The 17,228-nt window shown below is 34.9% G+C and overlaps 1 protein-coding gene across 7 annotated transcripts in view; it reads right to left on the reverse strand.

Annotated features, from left to right (window-relative positions):
* Positions 1 to 639: 639 nt before the first annotated feature.
* The window catches only part of NPHP3 (nephrocystin 3), a 43,835-nt gene continuing 27,246 nt past the window's right edge, over positions 640 to 17,228 (reverse strand). For 2 of the 7 annotated variants that reach the window (XM_057545892.1, XM_007180926.2), the window contains 11 exons: positions 13,495 to 13,589; positions 12,792 to 12,914; positions 11,208 to 11,397; positions 10,814 to 11,055; positions 9,737 to 9,812; positions 8,396 to 8,523; positions 7,271 to 7,511; positions 4,315 to 4,440; positions 3,615 to 3,730; positions 2,858 to 3,034; positions 641 to 2,456 (listed from right to left, as the gene is read on the reverse strand). In XM_057545892.1, coding sequence (XP_057401875.1) covers positions 2,408 to 2,456; positions 2,858 to 3,034; positions 3,615 to 3,730; positions 4,315 to 4,440; positions 7,271 to 7,511; positions 8,396 to 8,523; positions 9,737 to 9,812; positions 10,814 to 11,055; positions 11,208 to 11,397; positions 12,792 to 12,914; positions 13,495 to 13,589 — 1,563 coding nt within the window. In that variant the 3' untranslated portion in view covers positions 641 to 2,407. Of the gene's footprint in view, positions 2,457 to 2,853; positions 3,035 to 3,614; positions 3,731 to 4,314; positions 4,461 to 7,270; positions 7,512 to 8,395; positions 8,524 to 9,736; positions 9,813 to 10,813; positions 11,056 to 11,207; positions 11,398 to 12,791; positions 12,915 to 13,494; positions 13,590 to 17,228 lie in introns of those variants that run through there. The other 5 variants (XM_057545888.1, XM_057545887.1, XM_057545889.1 and 2 more) reach the window with 5 other exon arrangements.

The raw sequence follows: 17,228 nt of genomic DNA on the forward strand, positions 1-17,228 counted from the left end.
GTTTACGGCATTTAAATTTAATATATTACTTATAGTGTGTTAAATTTCTTATACCACTAAATAACCAAATTTTAAACTCTAAAAGATTAATTCTAAAATCAATGTCTGGTATATTTGAATTCAGTTACTTTGTTCTTTTCACAGCTGGTATATTTGTAAATTCAATTACTTTGTGCCTTTCACAGCTGGCCATAACCAGAAAGATGTGTTATGGTTGTATTTATCTTCTTTTTTCCCTCTTGAATTTCTCCCAGAAGGGGGAAGAATGATGCTCATTTTGTAAGATCCTACCTAATTTCTTTTAAGTCACCACTCTAGTGCCTTAGAATTAGACCACTGTTTCTCAAACATATGTGCATATGAATCTGGGGAGAGGCTGTCTGAATTAATAAGCTCCCAGGTGGCACTGATGATCCTGGTTCACAGACCACCTTGAGTAGCCAAGCCTTAGAGAACATTAACCAAAATCCTACGGAGTCACTGAAGCTCAAGTTGAGCAAACTACTCAGTGAATATTGACAACATTCTAGTATTTTTTGTAATGTTCAACATTTTTCTTAATTATATAAATATAATCCTCTTGTATTATTATATTATAAAAAAAGACACATTATTCATTTTCACCAAGAACTTTATTGAACAACATATTCACCCTTTTGTTTCACTACCTTCTGCCATTTTTCAGGCAACTTCATAATTCCATCTTCCCAAAACTTTTTATCTTTTTGAGGAAAGAACTGTTCCAGGTGCCTTCTACAGTCTTCCAGGGAATTGAAATTTTTTCCATTACAAGAATTTTGTAGACTGAAATAAATGGAAATCCGAAGGTGCAATGTCTGGCGAATACGGTGGATGAATCAGAACTTCCCAGCCAAGCTATAACAGTTTTTGCCTGGTCATCAAAGAAACATGCAGTCTTGTGTTATTCTGATAGAAGATAATGTGTTTTCTGTTGACTAATTCTGGACGTTTTTGATGAAGTGCTGCTTTCAGTTGGTCTAATTGGGAGCAGTACTTGTTGGAATTAATTGTTTGGTTTTCTGGAAGGAGCTCATAATAGAGAACTCCCTTCCAATCTCACCATGTACACAACATCACCTTCTTTGGATGAAGATTGGCCTTTGGTGTGGTTGGTGGTGGTTCATTTCACTTGCCTCACAATCTCTTCCATTCCACATTATTGTACAGTATCCACTTTTCATCGCCTGTCACAATTTGTTTTAAAAATGGAACGTTTTCATTACGTTTAAGTAGAGAATCACATGCGAAAATGTGGTCAAGAAGGTTTTTTTCACTTAACTTATGTGGAACCTAAACATCAAAGCAATTAACATAACCAAGCTGGTGCAAATGATTTTCAGTGATTTGGATATTTTGAGTATGTCAGCTATCTCCCGCGTGGTATAATGTGATTGATTGTTCTCAGTTAATGTCTCGATTTGATCCTTATCAACTTCAACTGGTCTACCCGACCGTGGAGCATAGTCCACCCAACCATGAAGCATAGTCCACCGAGAAATCTCCAGCATGAAACTTCGCAAATCACTTTGACACATTCAGACAGTCACAGCACCTTCTCCATACACTGCACAAATCCTTTTTTGCGTTTTGGTTGCATTTTTACCTTTCTTGAAATAATAAAGCATAATATGCTGAAAATGTTACTTTTTTTCTTCCATCTTCAATATTAAAATGGCTACACAAAAATTCACCAATTTTGATAAATCTTTTTAAAAATGCACACTGATGATATGATAGCTGTCACATACAATCTAACAACATTGTTTCGAATGAAGTTAAAGACAACTAAGTGCTATTAGATCCATCTTATGGAAAAAAACAAACGAAACTTTTGGCCAACCCAATATAAACTGGAGTGGGAAAAAGAGAACTTGAAATTCCACTTTTATTCTAAAACAGTAAAATATGGTTATTACATCTTTCACCTTTACAATTAATACATGTTGGAATCTTACAAGTATTAATATTGAAGATTTTATTTATATATAAATACATAAATGGTACAAAACATTACCCCAAATTGGCAATATTTATAAAATCTATAAAAATATTTAATTTTCAGTATAAAATGGCCAACTAAGTTGAGTCCAAGATAAATGAAGAGACGACAGATTTAGGCCATTTAAGAAAGAAGGTCATGTCCATATTTTGGGAAAGGTCAAAGAAGGCCAAAGAGCTTGACCTGTTACTGCATTAATGACTTCAGATTGTGCAGGTACATTCTACACAGTAAAAACAATATACAGTGTAGAGAGCACGGAAAGCAGAGGGCTTGGCCCAATCTGCTGAATGAAAAGGTAGAATAAAAAAAATGTAGCAGTCAGAGATTCCTATTACTAGTTCGTTTTACAGAAGACAATTCATACTTTCCGTCAACATTATCCCTTTACTCCTTGAAACTTTTCTTTGAGGTAGAGAACTGGGCCAGACTGCTGCTGAAAAGCAAGATGAGGAACGATAAGGCTAAAGTAACTTGAGAGAGGAGAAGAATCACGCAATTCTTGAACCCCTTGTCTTAGCTGCTTTGCCAGCTCTTGTAGAACAGAGACCAGTCTACTCTCCATGATCAACTCTTCACGTCATCTTAGGATTCTAATGTGTCTACATCCTTGGTTCCCACACAATAGGAAAATTAATTCTTTTAAACAACTAAAAACAATCATGACTCAAACTTCAATGTAGTCCAATACAATTTCATACAAATATCAGTTAAATCACACAAAAATAAGTTTTCTTAAAAACTATTTTTATAAGTTTTAAATTCTAATGTTCCAAATGTTTCTTAATTATTTTATCCTAAGTTGCATTTGCAATGAATTGCAGTTGCTGCTATTACCTTTGTCCTTGATGAAGGAAAACATTAGGAGAATGGGTTGTTTTTAAGCTAACCGTATCTCCACTTGATGAATGTCGGGAGGGAGCTTTTCCACCCAAAAGAGACGTTTCTGCTTCTTTTATTTCCATTGCCCTTCTGTATAGTTCAGCAGCTTTTTCGAAATCCCCTTCTTCATAGCTTTGAGACAAAAAAAATTCTCAAAATGAGAATATAACCTTTTAACAATTCTAGATGACCTTATAGGATACAGAAAAACAAGTGAATAATTGCTCATTTTTTCCAGTGCATTCATTCAGGCAGGCCAATAAAACAGAATACCCAAACTCTTCTCCTTTCTGTCTTGTGCTGTTAAGTGTCTCATAGGGGCACCATTAAGACTATGTTGTAATGTATGCAGTGAAACTGCTAAGGGAAGTTAGCATCCTGAGATAAACACAATGCAAAAATCAACATGTACTTAATGGTAAATCAGCTTTGAGGACAGCAAATTGCCCAGATTACCCTAGAACCAGTTAGATGCAAATGTAAACTGTCCTTCACTATTTGCCATGATACACTCCTCTACAAAATAGATCATGTCACCTTCATTCCACTCTGGATATTACTTCAGTATCTCTTGAAGTATATAGATCAACCCAAAACAACCCCTCCCACTACAAGAAAAAGCATATCAGCAATAAATATTTTGTGCTCTATGATGAGTCAAAGATGTTTTAAAAGGGATTTTGGCTGCATGAGGAAAGTGAAAAATTCTTACCTAAGCACAGCTAAATTTTTTAATGTTTCTCCAACTCGAGGATGCATCCGACCCAGGCTGTCCTCATAAATCTTTAATGCTCTTTCATATAACGGCAAGGCCTCAATGTGTTTTTTCTTATTAAAAAAGAAACAATGCTCACTTGAACACACTGCGTTTCTGAAATTACTATTAAGGTATTCTAGACTAAGCTGACCTACTTGGGTAAGCACTTTTAAAAAGTTAATATCCTCCTACAAGATGTGGATAAACAGATTAATTTAGGAATAATAATGGGAGAAGCAGTATAATAAAAAGTCAGAAACTTCAGTTTTAGACTCGGCTTGGTAACCAATGACATTAATCCAATTATATAAGCACAAACCTGTTTTTGCCCACAGGGTACCATACCTGTTTTTCACTCATCACAGGCAAATGATAGAGCTTAAGAACAATATTAGATATAGAGATGTCGGGAGTCTCCAGAATTTAAAAAAAACTAAGCCTATGCAATGAACTAAACACTCAGTGTTTTACACTAAGAGGAAGGGACTATCTTACAAATGTAACTTCAATAATTTCTCAAGTATTAAAGGGAGCATTAGTAGATAACCTTAAATGTCCTTTAATTATTTTTACTGTGCCATATCTAATACATGTTTACCTATATTTCATACGTTAAAACCATTCACTTATAAAGAATTACAGTGTGGGAACTTACCATTTGGCTATAAAGAACAGCTAAGTTCACCAAGGCAGTAGCTACACTAGGGTGCTTTGGGCCAAAGGATTTCTGCCGGATTTCAACAGCCAGCTCATACAAAGGTACAGCTTTGTCAAGTTTCCCCTAAAAAACAAAAGTGAAATCTAACAAAAATATTAAAGCAATAAATACTTTCTGATCAGAGCTTGTTCCATAAATACAATTTTATATTAAAAAGTAATTTTGAGGAAAAAAGTTCAGAAGCATTTCCTCCCAGTTTAATGGTTAAGTTTATAGATAACTGACATCTAATAGAACATGTAAGCACAGCTACATTGAATATGAAAACATTTTCTTTGATAACTCAGAAAGTCCTTTAGTATCATCCATTATTACTATTTCTGATGAAGTAAAAAGTATGTTTGCTACTATACATAATTTAGAGATAGCATCAAAATAAAAACTTGTTTTCTACCAAATCCTTTCCAGATTATTCTAATTATTTCTTTTTTACTTGAAAGTTAGGCAGAAATAGCAAGTATGGATCCTTCATACTAAAACATCAACTTCAGTACCAGAAGGACCAGCAAGGGTCCTACAAACAAAGTCTAAATACAGTCTAACTCTGTAACTGTGCTAAATGAAAGCAGACTCCTCTGCTTCTCTTTCTTCTCCCTTTTTTTTTTTTTTTTTTTGAGAACAGCTATAAACACTCCAAATATCACTCAGGCTAGAACCCTATGGTAAAGAATGGTTACATTTAATTGCAAGCAAAGAAAAGAAAGAATGAAATTAAAATGGTCATTTAACCAGCTACAAGAGACTCCTCCTTCAGCCCTAACAATTGGGTGATTCGTTATGTTTCTGGTAGCTTAACACAGCAAACCTAATCCTGGTTGAATTTTAGAACTTCTGAAATGTAATAGAAGAATAAGTTCCAATTAGAGTGCTGACAAATGCATTTGTATTTAGAATGTATTTTTAAAAACTAAACCAGTTAAGTCTGAAATATTATTTTTATTTATTTTTTTAAATTAATTTTTATTGGAGTATAGGTGCTTTACAATGTTGTGTTAGTTTCTGCTGTACAGCAAAGTGAATCAGTTATACATATACATATATCCCCTCTTTTTTAGACTTCCTTCCCATTTAGGTCACCACAGATCACTGAGTAGGGTTCCCTGTGCTAAACAGTAGGTTCTCATTAGTTACCTATTTTATACATAGTAGTGTATATATGTCAATCCCAATCTCCCAATTTGTCCCACCCTCCCCTTCCCCCCTTGGTAACTGTAAGTTTATTCTCTACATCTGTGCCTCTATTTCTGCTTTGCCAGTAAGTTCATCTGTACCATTTTTCTAGATTCCACATAAAAGTGGTATTACACGATATTTGTTTTTCTCTTTCCAACTTACTTCACTCTGTATGACAATCTCTAGGTCCATCCACATCTCTACAAATGGCACTATTTCATTCCTTTTTGTGGCTGAGTAATATTCCATTATATATATGTACCACATCTTCTTTACCCATTCCTCTGTCGATGGGCATTTAGGTTGCTTCCGTGTCCTGGCTATTGTAAATAGTGCTGCAATGAACATTGGGGTGCATGCCTCCTTTCGAATTATTGTTTGCTCTGGATATATGCCCAGGAGTGGGATTGCTGGGTCATATGGTAGTTGTATTTTTAGTTTTTTAAGGAACCTCCATACTGTTCTCCATAGTGGCTGTACCAATTTACATTCCCACCAACAGTGCAAGAGGGTTCCCTTTTCTCCACACCCTCTCCAGCATTTGTTGTTTGTAGACTTTTTGATGATGGCCATTCTGACCTGTGTGAGGTGATGCCTCATTGTAGTTTTGATATGCATTTCTCTAATAATTAGTGATGTTGAGCATCTTTTCATGTGTTTGTTGACCATCTGTATGTCTTCTTTGGAGAAATGTCTACTTAGGTCTTCTGTCCATTTTTTGATTGGGTTGTTTGTTTTTTTGATATTGAGCTGCATGAGCTATCTGTATATTTTGGAGATTAATCCCTTGTCATTTGCTTTGTTTGCAAATATTTTCTCCCATTCTGAGGGTTGTCTTTTTGTTTTGTTATGGTTTCCTTTGCTGTGCAAAAGCTTTTAAGTTTAATCAGGTCCCATTTGTTTATTTTTGTTTTTATTTTCATTAATCTAGGAGGTGGATCATAAAAGATCTTGCTGCAATTTATGTCAAAGAATGTTCTATGTTTTCCTCTAAGAGTTTTATAGTGTCCGGCCTTACATTTAGGTCTTTAACCCATTTTGAGTTTATCTTTGTGTATGGTGTAAGGGAGTGTTCTAATTTCATTCTTTTACAGGTAGCTGTCCAGTTTTCCCAGCACCACTTATTGAAGAGGCTGTCTTTTCTCCATTGTATATTCTTGCCTCCTTTGTCATAGATTAGGTGACCGTAGGTGTGTGGGTTTATCTCTGGGCTTTCTATCCTGTTCCATTGATCTATATTTCTGTTTTTGTGCCAGTATCATACTGTCCTGATTACTGTAGCTTTGTAGTATAGTCTGAAGTCAGGGAGCCTGATTTCTCCAGCTCCAGTTTTCTTTCTCAAGATTGCTTTGGTTATTTGGGGTCCTTTGTGTCTCCATACAAATTGTAAAATTTTTGTTCTAATTCTGTGAAAATGCCATTGGTAATTTGACAGGGATTGCACTGAATCTGTAGATTGCTTTGGGTAGTATAGTCATTTTCACGATATTGATTCTTCCAATCCAAGTACATGGTATATCTCTCCATCTGTTTGTGTCATCTTTGATGAAATAATATTTTTAAATGTTCTACTCAGTTACTTGTTGAAAAACTAAATCACTATGATTCAAAAGCTCATAGAAATAATCTATCCATCAGAAGATAAATTATTTTGCTAATAGCAATTATGGCTTAATTGGTATATTATAAAACACATGTAGGCATGCCAAGGATTACTTACCATTTTCTTATACAAGACTGCAAGATGCTTCACTGTATAAGCCAAAGAAGGGTGATCAGGAGCTAATGCTCGTCTCCGAATGTCTAAGGCTCTTTCATAAAGTTCTTCTGCTTTATCATACTGTTTCTTTTCATTGCATAGAGCCGCTAGATTATTCAAAGACTGGGCACAGTCAGGGTGATCTGGTCCTAGAACTCGCTCCCTCATCTCCAAGGAACGCTTCAGAAACTGGTCAGCTGTTCTATGAACAAAAGCCACAAATGGTTTAAACAATTTATTCTCTAGAAGTGAGAATCCCTAGCCATAGTTAGGTGGAGAACTGAAGCACTTTTATTCTTAAATCCAAGATAGTTAAAATGAAGGATTCAGCTCAAAATACTCTCCCCCTCTTTCCCACCCCCTCATCTCTTCCTGCCCTTTTCCAAAAACGAAAAATGCTTTCCTGATAGTGTGAAAGCCTAAAGTATCTGGACGATTGTCTCAATCCTCCACTTCACTTCTAAAAGACAAACCCATAAATAGTTTCCAAAACAAATTTTTTATATCTTAAAAATTACTAGGCCAAACTCAAAACATTTTGGTATTCTTTCTTTCTCCCTTTGTAGTACTAAATAATTTTTAATAAAAGAACCCTTTGTGAAGTGGGCTAAATATTTGTTGTGTTTTTCTGGTATCCAAAGTGTCAAATTTGTTATATTTTTCTGACATACAAAGAAGTCCAAAAACACCTCTTTTTCATAAATATTAATGCCTTTGTGAGTCTTTATGCTCAAATAAACTGAAGAATAAAACTAGCAGCCACCTACATTCTTTACTCCCAAGTTTGTTCTTATGTGAGATCTTATGTACAATATCTACACAAACTCACTTTTCATAAACGTATAAAACATACTAGGGAAGCTAGAGAATAACTTTTTAGTTACTAAAGAAACAATGTGAAAGGAAACAGTAGAGAAAATGTCATGGTCCTTGTTAAGTGTGGCCATGTTCATAACATATCATACATGAAATTTGGCATGGTTTCTATCAATTTTTTCTAGCTTAGCTTGATAGAAATGTAAAACAGCTTTGTATCTAAGAGACAAAATGGATACCTGTTTTCATTATTAACACCATGGTACTCACTCCAGGTTGTTCTGAAGATAGTAGAGCACACCCAGTTCATTGAGGGTCCGAGCATTGTCAGGTGTATCCTTACCTAACGTGAGCTCTTCTAACTGTAGGGCCCGTCTACGTAAAAGGGCAAATCCATACTGGAGCAAACACAAGAAATTCACAACAATCACCAAGTAAGTGCAATCTTTGATTCTGAAGCAATATACTAGGGTTCTGAAAAAACCCTTTCTCCTTTTTTTCCCTTTAAAGTAGATTACAATTACTTTAAGTATCATACTGAATTAATCTAATGATTTATGAAAATATATATACTTCCATGTAGCGTCACATTCTTAAATTCATTAAAAAACTATTTTGTGAAAATAATTATGAGATTATTTTAGCAAAATGAACTGAATCCCAAAGTGCTTCAAAAATATTAGGAAACAGAATTAATATGCATATATTTATTAACCCTATTACTAAACATTTAAATATCAGGTACTTAAAACTGCACATAGCACTTGCAACTAGAAGACAAGTAAGTCCTGGAGCTCAAATGTACAGCATAGCGAATATAAGCAAAAATACTGTATTAAAATCATCAAACTTGCTAAGAGACTAGAGCTTAATTATTCCCACCACAAAAAAGAAATGATAATTATGTGATGTGATAGAGGTGTTAGATAACGCTATGGTAATAATCATATTATAATATATAAATGCATCAGATAAACATGTTGTACATCTTAAATTTATACAATGTTAGATGTCAAATATATTTCAATTTAAAAAATTGCACATAGCATTTTACGTTAAAACAAACAAATATGCTATATTTAGATTTTATTAGCAGCTTAGAAAAATGAAAAATTTTTTGCACTCAAGGGTAATAATTTCTTGGCATTTGAATCTAACATAAAATGTTTACTAAATTTCTTTTATTCTGTTTTCCAACCCTTTAAAGAATTGAAACAGCTTTTAAGTCCATCTTCTAAAATCTAACCTTTAAATGAACTGAATAGTTCTACTTTTTAAAAATTAAAAAAAAAATTCCCCAGATTTATTGAGATATAATTGACGTATAACATTGTGTAAGTTTAAAGTGTAAAACATGATACGTTTGTAGTGTAAAACGATTACCACAATACATAGTTCCACTTTTTAAAAGTCTACTAATTTGTACTTCTCAGTGATACTAATATTTAAACATGTATTATAAATAAGAAAATGTTAATGAGTACTTCCGTAGAAGTCACTTTAAAATCTAAAGTTCTTAAATATGTGAGGTTTATGCATCTACATTATGATATTCAGAGATGTTCTTTTCCTTTTCGTTCAAAACACAACACAAAAGAAATCTCTCATTACCAAGTTGCCTTTTCTCCTTGTAGCTTTCTGACGAATTTTAAAAGATTTTTTTCTAAAATGTTCAGCTTGTTCATATCTTAAAAAAAAAAAAAAAGTCAAACGAAAGAAACATATGTCCAAAGTGTCATACTTCAGTGAAATGAAACCAACAGTGTAAAGTTTTTTGGCTAATTAAATACAGCATTACTTCTAGAAGTGATAGTCATATGGAATTAAAAATCTTTAACAAAAACTTTCATAAAACAAAATCTAACAAAACAAATCTAGTCCTCCAAGTAGCTGACATTTAACTGTTTTTAACTGATTAAACTCATTTTGAATCTCTAAAGGGTGATCTAACTAAATGAAAATCCAAAACTCTAGTTTGCTATATCAGCTTCCACACAGGTTAATTTTTTGTCAAACAGAAATGTGAAAATCACACAAAATCTGTGTGAAATACTTCTAGAAGTTAAAAGAAAAAATTCCAATATGTATCACTTATGATTGAGCAAAACAAATGATTTCAGAGAGAGGAAGAGATATCATTCAGAGGGCTTATTATACTAGGGATCAGCAAACTTCTTCTGTAAAGGGCTAGATAGTAAACATTTTAGGCTTTGTGGGTCCCGTGGTCACTGTTGCAACTACAAAACTGCTGTTGAAGCATGGAAGCAACCACAGACAATATGTAAATGAAAAAAATATGGCTGTATTACACTACAACTCTACGTCCCAAACAGGGGACCTTCTGGACTTGGCATGTGGGCGACAGTTTGCTGCCCCCTGTATTAGTAGTACACTCAATATTACAGAGTTAGCGAAGAAGCCCGGTTGCAAACCCAACTATATGACTCCAAAGTCCATGCTCTATCCTTTGCACATCTTGAAATAGAGATGAATCTTGTAGTTCTACTTTTTTGTTCACCCCCCAGACCAAGAATAATATTTGAACATGGTGGATTCAAAAGAATATAGGATAAGGAAAATATGGGACAAGGAAAAATACACAGCCACAAAACAAAGCCTCCCACACAAGTACATTAAGAACTGTAACTCCCTGTCATAAAACCAGAGAATTACCAATTGAAATCTTACTTATTTTGTTTCTGGTACAAAGTTGCAAGTGCTTCAAGTTCGCGAGCAATATGTGGATGGTCCGCACCATAGGCATTTTCTGAGATTTCCAATGCCTGTTTATATAGCTGTTCAGCATTGCCAAACTTCTTCCACTGCACGTACACACTCGCTAGTTGGTGGAGGGACTGAGCTACTCGTGGGTGATCTGGATCTAAAGCTGTTTCTCGAATTTCTAGAGACCTCTGCAAAGGCACCACAGCCTGGGGGAAGAAAAAGGTTAAAGGCCAATTAAAGTGAGTGAAATGCTGTAAGATCTGATTAGCACAACAAATAAAAGCTGCATTAACTCCTAGGAAGGAGAGAAGAGTAAACATGAAAACCCACACAGTCTCTAACTACCTGCTGAAGTTACCTGGCTGAGAAGGCCTAGATCCTTGAGAAATCGCCCCAGGGTTTCATAAAGGTCAGCTAAGCAAATCATGCTCTCCTCGCCGTCACAGTTTTTCTCATACTGCTTCAATGAATCAAAGTATTCTGCTGCCATCGCGCTTTTGTCTTTGCCAACAAACTGCCAGTAACTCAGCAACTCAGCAAAGTGTCCTCTGTTGCAACAAATAACAGTAATTTAATGAAAAAGAAACTTTAAACCCCACTATTGAGTGAAGATGCCACAATTCATATCAAGCTATTGATAGTTTATTAGTAGGCTAGTCCAGTGTAGTGAAGTAAGGGTGTAGACTGGGACTGCCATCTGAGTCCACAGCAGCCTAGCTGTGTGCTCTCTTACACCTCATCATCCTCATCTGCAGAAGGGGCACACCGACACCACCTGCTTTAGGTGTTACTGTAAGGAGATTATGGCCTGTAGCAAGTACTCCATAGTGTTGGCTGCTACCATTAATATCATTATGGTTATTCACCAATGGAAACCTATCATAATCCTGTTTAGACATTTCATGATATGCAGTCAACTGCTGAGTTCACCCAAAAATTATTTTAAATGATAGAAATCAGAACAGAAGAAACTAATGAAACACAGGCAAACTGTCAGAATATCTGCTTTGTATTTTCATCAAGGAATTGAATGATAAAAGTAAGCTTATTCATCTGTTGATGGTATTAAGTAGGATGGGAGAGCTGGTAAACTAAAGGATGAAGCTGATTTCAAATAAAATCATGAAAAACTGGGATGGAGATCAGAAATAATCTATAAGGTGCAACAAAGAAATTTGAGAGCGTTCACTAAGAAGCAAAACAAATTATGCATCTAAATTATGAGAAGTGAGTAAATTTCCAGGTGAGACAGAAAAACCCCGTCGTAGGGCTTAGAGGTCAGAAGGTTGTCTCATAAAAAGGTGGTTCTGCCAGAGGAAAATTCAAACACACCAGAAGAGACAATAAGACATTTATGAAGGACTTCCCTGGCGGTCCAGTGGTTAAGACTCGGTGCTTCCACCGCAGGGGGCATAGGTTCAATCCCTGGTCGGGGAAATAAGATCCCACATGCCACAGGGCAAAGACAAAAAGACAAAATAAAAACTTACTTAAAAAAAAAAAGACATTTATGAAAAAGGGTAATCCTTTCTTTAAATTCTGACACCAGCCAGATCCTCTGTAGAGCAAAGTCTGTTTTGAAGGCTATACTTTGAAATATTTGAATACCCTGAGAGGCAGACATCATGAACCGCCTCTCTGGGTGGTCTGGATTTAAACCTGCTTCAGTGAAAGATTAAGATACAAAGCTATCTCAAGAGCGTTCCAGGTCTGATTTTATGAAAACTGCAATACTCTATCTTTCTTGTTTACCTCTTGGAAAAAGTAGATGTTGTGGCAATTTGCAAATTGTATTAAAATTTCTCCCACACCGCTTTATACTTCAGTTACCACTGAAACTGGACTAATTTTTAAATGAAGAATGCCATTTTTCTTTGTTACACTGAACAACTGTTTAAATCTGTTTTTCTGGGAATAGATGTCCTACAAATAAGTTTCTTACCTTTTATAGAGGTTTTGAGACACAAAGAGGTTAAGAAGGCAATCGTGCAGCTTCTGTTTACTTCCCTGCTGCTGGAATAGCCAAGGCAATTCATCTGCACTCCTCCAAGTCACTCGGTCCTGACTATTAGAAGAGAAGGGACAACATTCAATAATACATTGCTACAATGAGATCACTTCAAAAGGCTACAGACAAATGCTAAAGGAGAAGAGAGACATTTGAGATATATCCCTGACTCTGAGTATAATCTAATGCTGAGAAAACTAGGTCAAAGTCAGAAACTTGACCAATCTAACTATGAAAATAAAGTGATATTCAGGACCACTAACCAAACTCTAAAGTTTATTTTCCTAAAATTGAACTATTAAAAAAAAAATCAATAGACACAAATATACACACACAGATATAAACAGACACACACATATTTTTAAACTACTTAAACTATTTAACTAGAATAAAATAAAAATAATAAAATGATCCTGCATTGATATCACTTAAGTTTAAATCTTCAGCATAATATTAAAAGACTGACTTACATAATCATCTTTTGTTCTTTTGGCATTAACAGAATAGGAGAGGGCTTAACCTTTTAAAATCATAAGGAAATTTTTATACATTAAGTTACGCAAGAAAGAGAAATAAGGACACAGAGGTAGAGCGTGTTGCAGAAGCTACAGAAAAACAACATGGACATTTACAATACCTTAGCTGCATGGTGAAATAGTTGGTTAGCTTTTGCCTATGTGAAGAAATAATGGTGGGACCTTCCATGTACTCTAGCCTCACTGTTTCCCAAGCCTATGGAGAAAAAGAAAAAACATTACAGTCTATTTTCTGTAAGTCACTGTACAATCTAACAATGAATTTGTAAAAAGAAATTTACAATTATTTCAATTTTATAGTTGTATAATAGAAAGAGCATTAGAATACTTTAATATTTGGTATATATTTATGTGATAAACTGACATGAAAATTTCTGTAAGAACTCAAAATATAATTCAATTCAAACGTTTAGTGAATACATTAAAAATCTGAAATGTGTTTTGCAAAAGTACTAAAAAGAGCAAATTATATTTAAGTGATATACAATAAAGGAGAAAGATAAGCCTGTGAAATTACAAACATTCCACACCTGCATATATAACACAGCATACTCAAATGAAAGACTTCATTTACATTTGTTTACATGTATAAATCAACCATGACATTGCAGATGATAAGAATTATATTGGTATTTCTGTGGTATGTGTTGTGATTTCTCCTCTTTCATTTCTTGTTTTGTTTATTTGGGTCTTCTCTCTTTTCTTCTTGGTGACTCTGGCCAGAGGTTTGCCAATGTTTTAAATTAATTAATTATTATTTTTGGCTGCATTGGGTGTTCATTGCTCCACGTAAGCTTTCTCTAGTTGTGGTGAGTGGGGGCTACTCTTCGTTGCGGTGCATGGGCTTCTCATTGCGGTGGCTTCTCTTGTTGCAGAGCACGGGTTCTAGGTGCACAGGCTTCAGTAGTTGTGGCACGTGGGCTCAGTAGTTGTGGCTCACGGGCTCTAGAGTGCAGGCTCAGTCACTGTGGCACAGGGGTTTAGTTGTTCTGTGGCACGTGGGATCTCCCCGGACCAGGGCTTGAACCTGTGTCCCCTGCATTGGCAGGCGGATTCTTAACCACTGCGCCACCAGGGAAGTCCCGAGGTTTGTCAATTTTGTTTACTCTTTCAAAGAAGCAGCTCTTGGTATTATTGATTTTTTCTATTGTTTTAAAAATCTCTATTTATTTCCTCTCTGATCTTTATTATCTCCTTCCTTCTGCTGACTTTAGGTTTGTTTGTTCTACTTCTCATTCTTTTAGATGGTGGGTTAGGTTGTTTATTTGAGATTTTTCTTATCTCTATGAACTTCCCTCTAAGAACTGCTTTTGCTGCATCCCATAAATTTTGTATGGTTGTGTTTTAATTGTCATTTGCCTCAAGGTATTTTTAAATTTCTTCTTTGATTTCATTATTGACCCACTGGTTTTTCCGTAGTATGTTGCTTAGTCTCCATGTAATTGTTTTTTTTTCTAGTTTCTTTTTCTGTGGTTGATTTCTAGTTTCATGCCATTGTGGTCAGAAAAGATGCTTGAAATAATTTCTATACTTTTAAATTTGTTGAGACTTGTTTTGTGCCCTAGTATGTGGTCAATCCTAGAGAATGTTCCATGTGCACTTGAAAAGAATGTGTATTCTGCTTTATCTGGGATGTAATGTCTTGAAAATATCAAGTAAGTCTAACTGTTCTATTGAATCATTTAGGATCTCTGTTGCCTTATTGATTTTCTGTCTCAAAGATCTGTCCATTGATGTGAGTAGGGTGTTAAAATCTCCTACCATTATTGTATTCCCATCAATTTCTCCCTTTATGTCTGTTAGTATTTATTTTATGTATTTGGGTGTTCCTATATTGGGTGCATATATGTCGATGAGTGTAATACCCTCTCCTTGTATTGATCCTTATATCATTATATAGTGTCCTTCTTTATCTTTCTTTATAGCCTTTGTTTTAAAGTCTATTTTGTCTGATATGAGTATTGCAATCCCCACTTTCTTGTCATTTCCATTTGCATGAAATATCTTTTTCCATCCCCTCACTTTCAATCTATGTGTGTCCTTTGCTCTAAAGTGGGTCTCTTGTAGGCAGCATATTGTCAGCTCTTGTTTTTTTCTCCGATCTGCCACTGTGTCTTTTGACTGGAGCATCTAGTCCATTGACAGCTGAGGTAATTATTGATAGGTATGTATTTATTGCCATTTTAAACCTTGTTTTCCCATTGATTTTATATCTCTTCTTTGTCCCTTTCTTTTTCTTTTTGTTTTTCCTTTCATGGTTTGATGATTTTCTTTTGTATTATGCTTATGTTCTCTTCTTTTTGGTTTCTGTGAATCTATTGTATGTTTTTGATTTATGGTTACCCTGTTTTTCAAGTATGTTAACCCCTTCCTATACCTACTTGCCTTAGACTGGTAGTTACATAGGCTCAAACACATTCTAGAAAAAAAATCTACATTTTCTTATGCTCTTCTCCCACATTTTATGATTTTGATGTCCTCTTTTACATCTTCATGTTTGTCCTTTTGCTGTTCATTGTGGTTCATGTGTGATTCTGTGAATCATCACTTTCACAGAAATTTTTTTTTTTAATCTGTGTACTGGCTTATTTAAGTGATTTATTTTCCAATTGTGGTTTTCTCTTCCCTAGATTCTTACTTCTTTTCTATTTAGATAAGATCTTTCAATATTTCCTTTAGTATAGGTTTAGTTTTTGCTTGTCTGAAAAATTCTTTATCTCTCCTTCTATTCTAAATGATAATCTTGGTGGGTAGAATTTCCTAGGTTGCAGGTTTTTCCCTTTCAGAACTTTGAATATATCTTGTCACTCCCTTCTGGCCTGCAACACTCCTGTAGAGAAATCAGCTGATAGCCTTATGGGGGTTCCCTTGTAATCAACTCTTTGTTTTTCTCTTGCTGCCTTTAGAATCCTCTCTTTATGTTTAACTTTTGCCATTTTTAATATAATATGTCTCGGTGTAGGTCTGTTTGGGTTTATCTTGTTTGGGACCCTCTGTGCTTCCTGAACCTGGATATCTGTTTCCTTCTTTAGGTTTGGGAAGTTTTCAGCCATAATTTCTTCAAATACATTTTCAATCCCCTTTTCTCTTTCTTCTCCTTCTGTGATCCCTATTATGCATAGATTGGCATGCTTTATATTATCCCATAGGTCTCTTATATTGCTTTCATTTTTTTTTTCACTTGGCTTTCTGTCTACTGTTCTGATAGGGTAATTTCCATTATTCTATCTTCCAGATCACTTATTCATTCTTCTGCATTATTCATTATGCTATTCATTGTCTTTAGCTCAGTTTTCATTTCAGCAAGTGAATTTTCTAATTTTTCTTGGCTCTTTCTTATAGTTTCTAGTTCCTTTTTACAGTAATCTGTATTTCTATCAATAGTCCTTCTTAATTCCTTCAGTATTTTCATTATCTCTTTTTTGAACTCAGTGTCTATTAGACTGAAGAGGTCTGTTTCATTGTTTGTTCTTTCAGAGGAATTCTCTTGATCTTTTAATTGGGAGTGGTTCCTCTGATTCATTTTACTTATATTTCTCTTGCTCTATGAGTTTAGGAGAAACAATTATCTACTGTGGTCTTGGAGGGCTATTTTTATATGGCAGCATCCCTGAGTAGGCTGTGTGTTACATGCCAACAAATTCAACAACCTAGAAGAAATGGACAACTTTCTAGAAACATACAACCCACTAAAACTGAATCAAGAAGAAATAGGTAACTTGAACAGACTGATAACTAGAAGTGAAAAAGAATCTGTAATTTAAAAACTCCCTACAAACAAAAGTCCAGGGCCAGATGGCTTCACAGGGGCATTCTATTGAAAGTACAAAGAAGA

The sequence above is a fragment of the Balaenoptera acutorostrata genome, chromosome 4, assembly GCF_949987535.1.
Source record: "Balaenoptera acutorostrata chromosome 4, mBalAcu1.1, whole genome shotgun sequence".
Classification (NCBI taxonomy): domain Eukaryota; kingdom Metazoa; phylum Chordata; class Mammalia; order Artiodactyla; family Balaenopteridae; genus Balaenoptera; species Balaenoptera acutorostrata.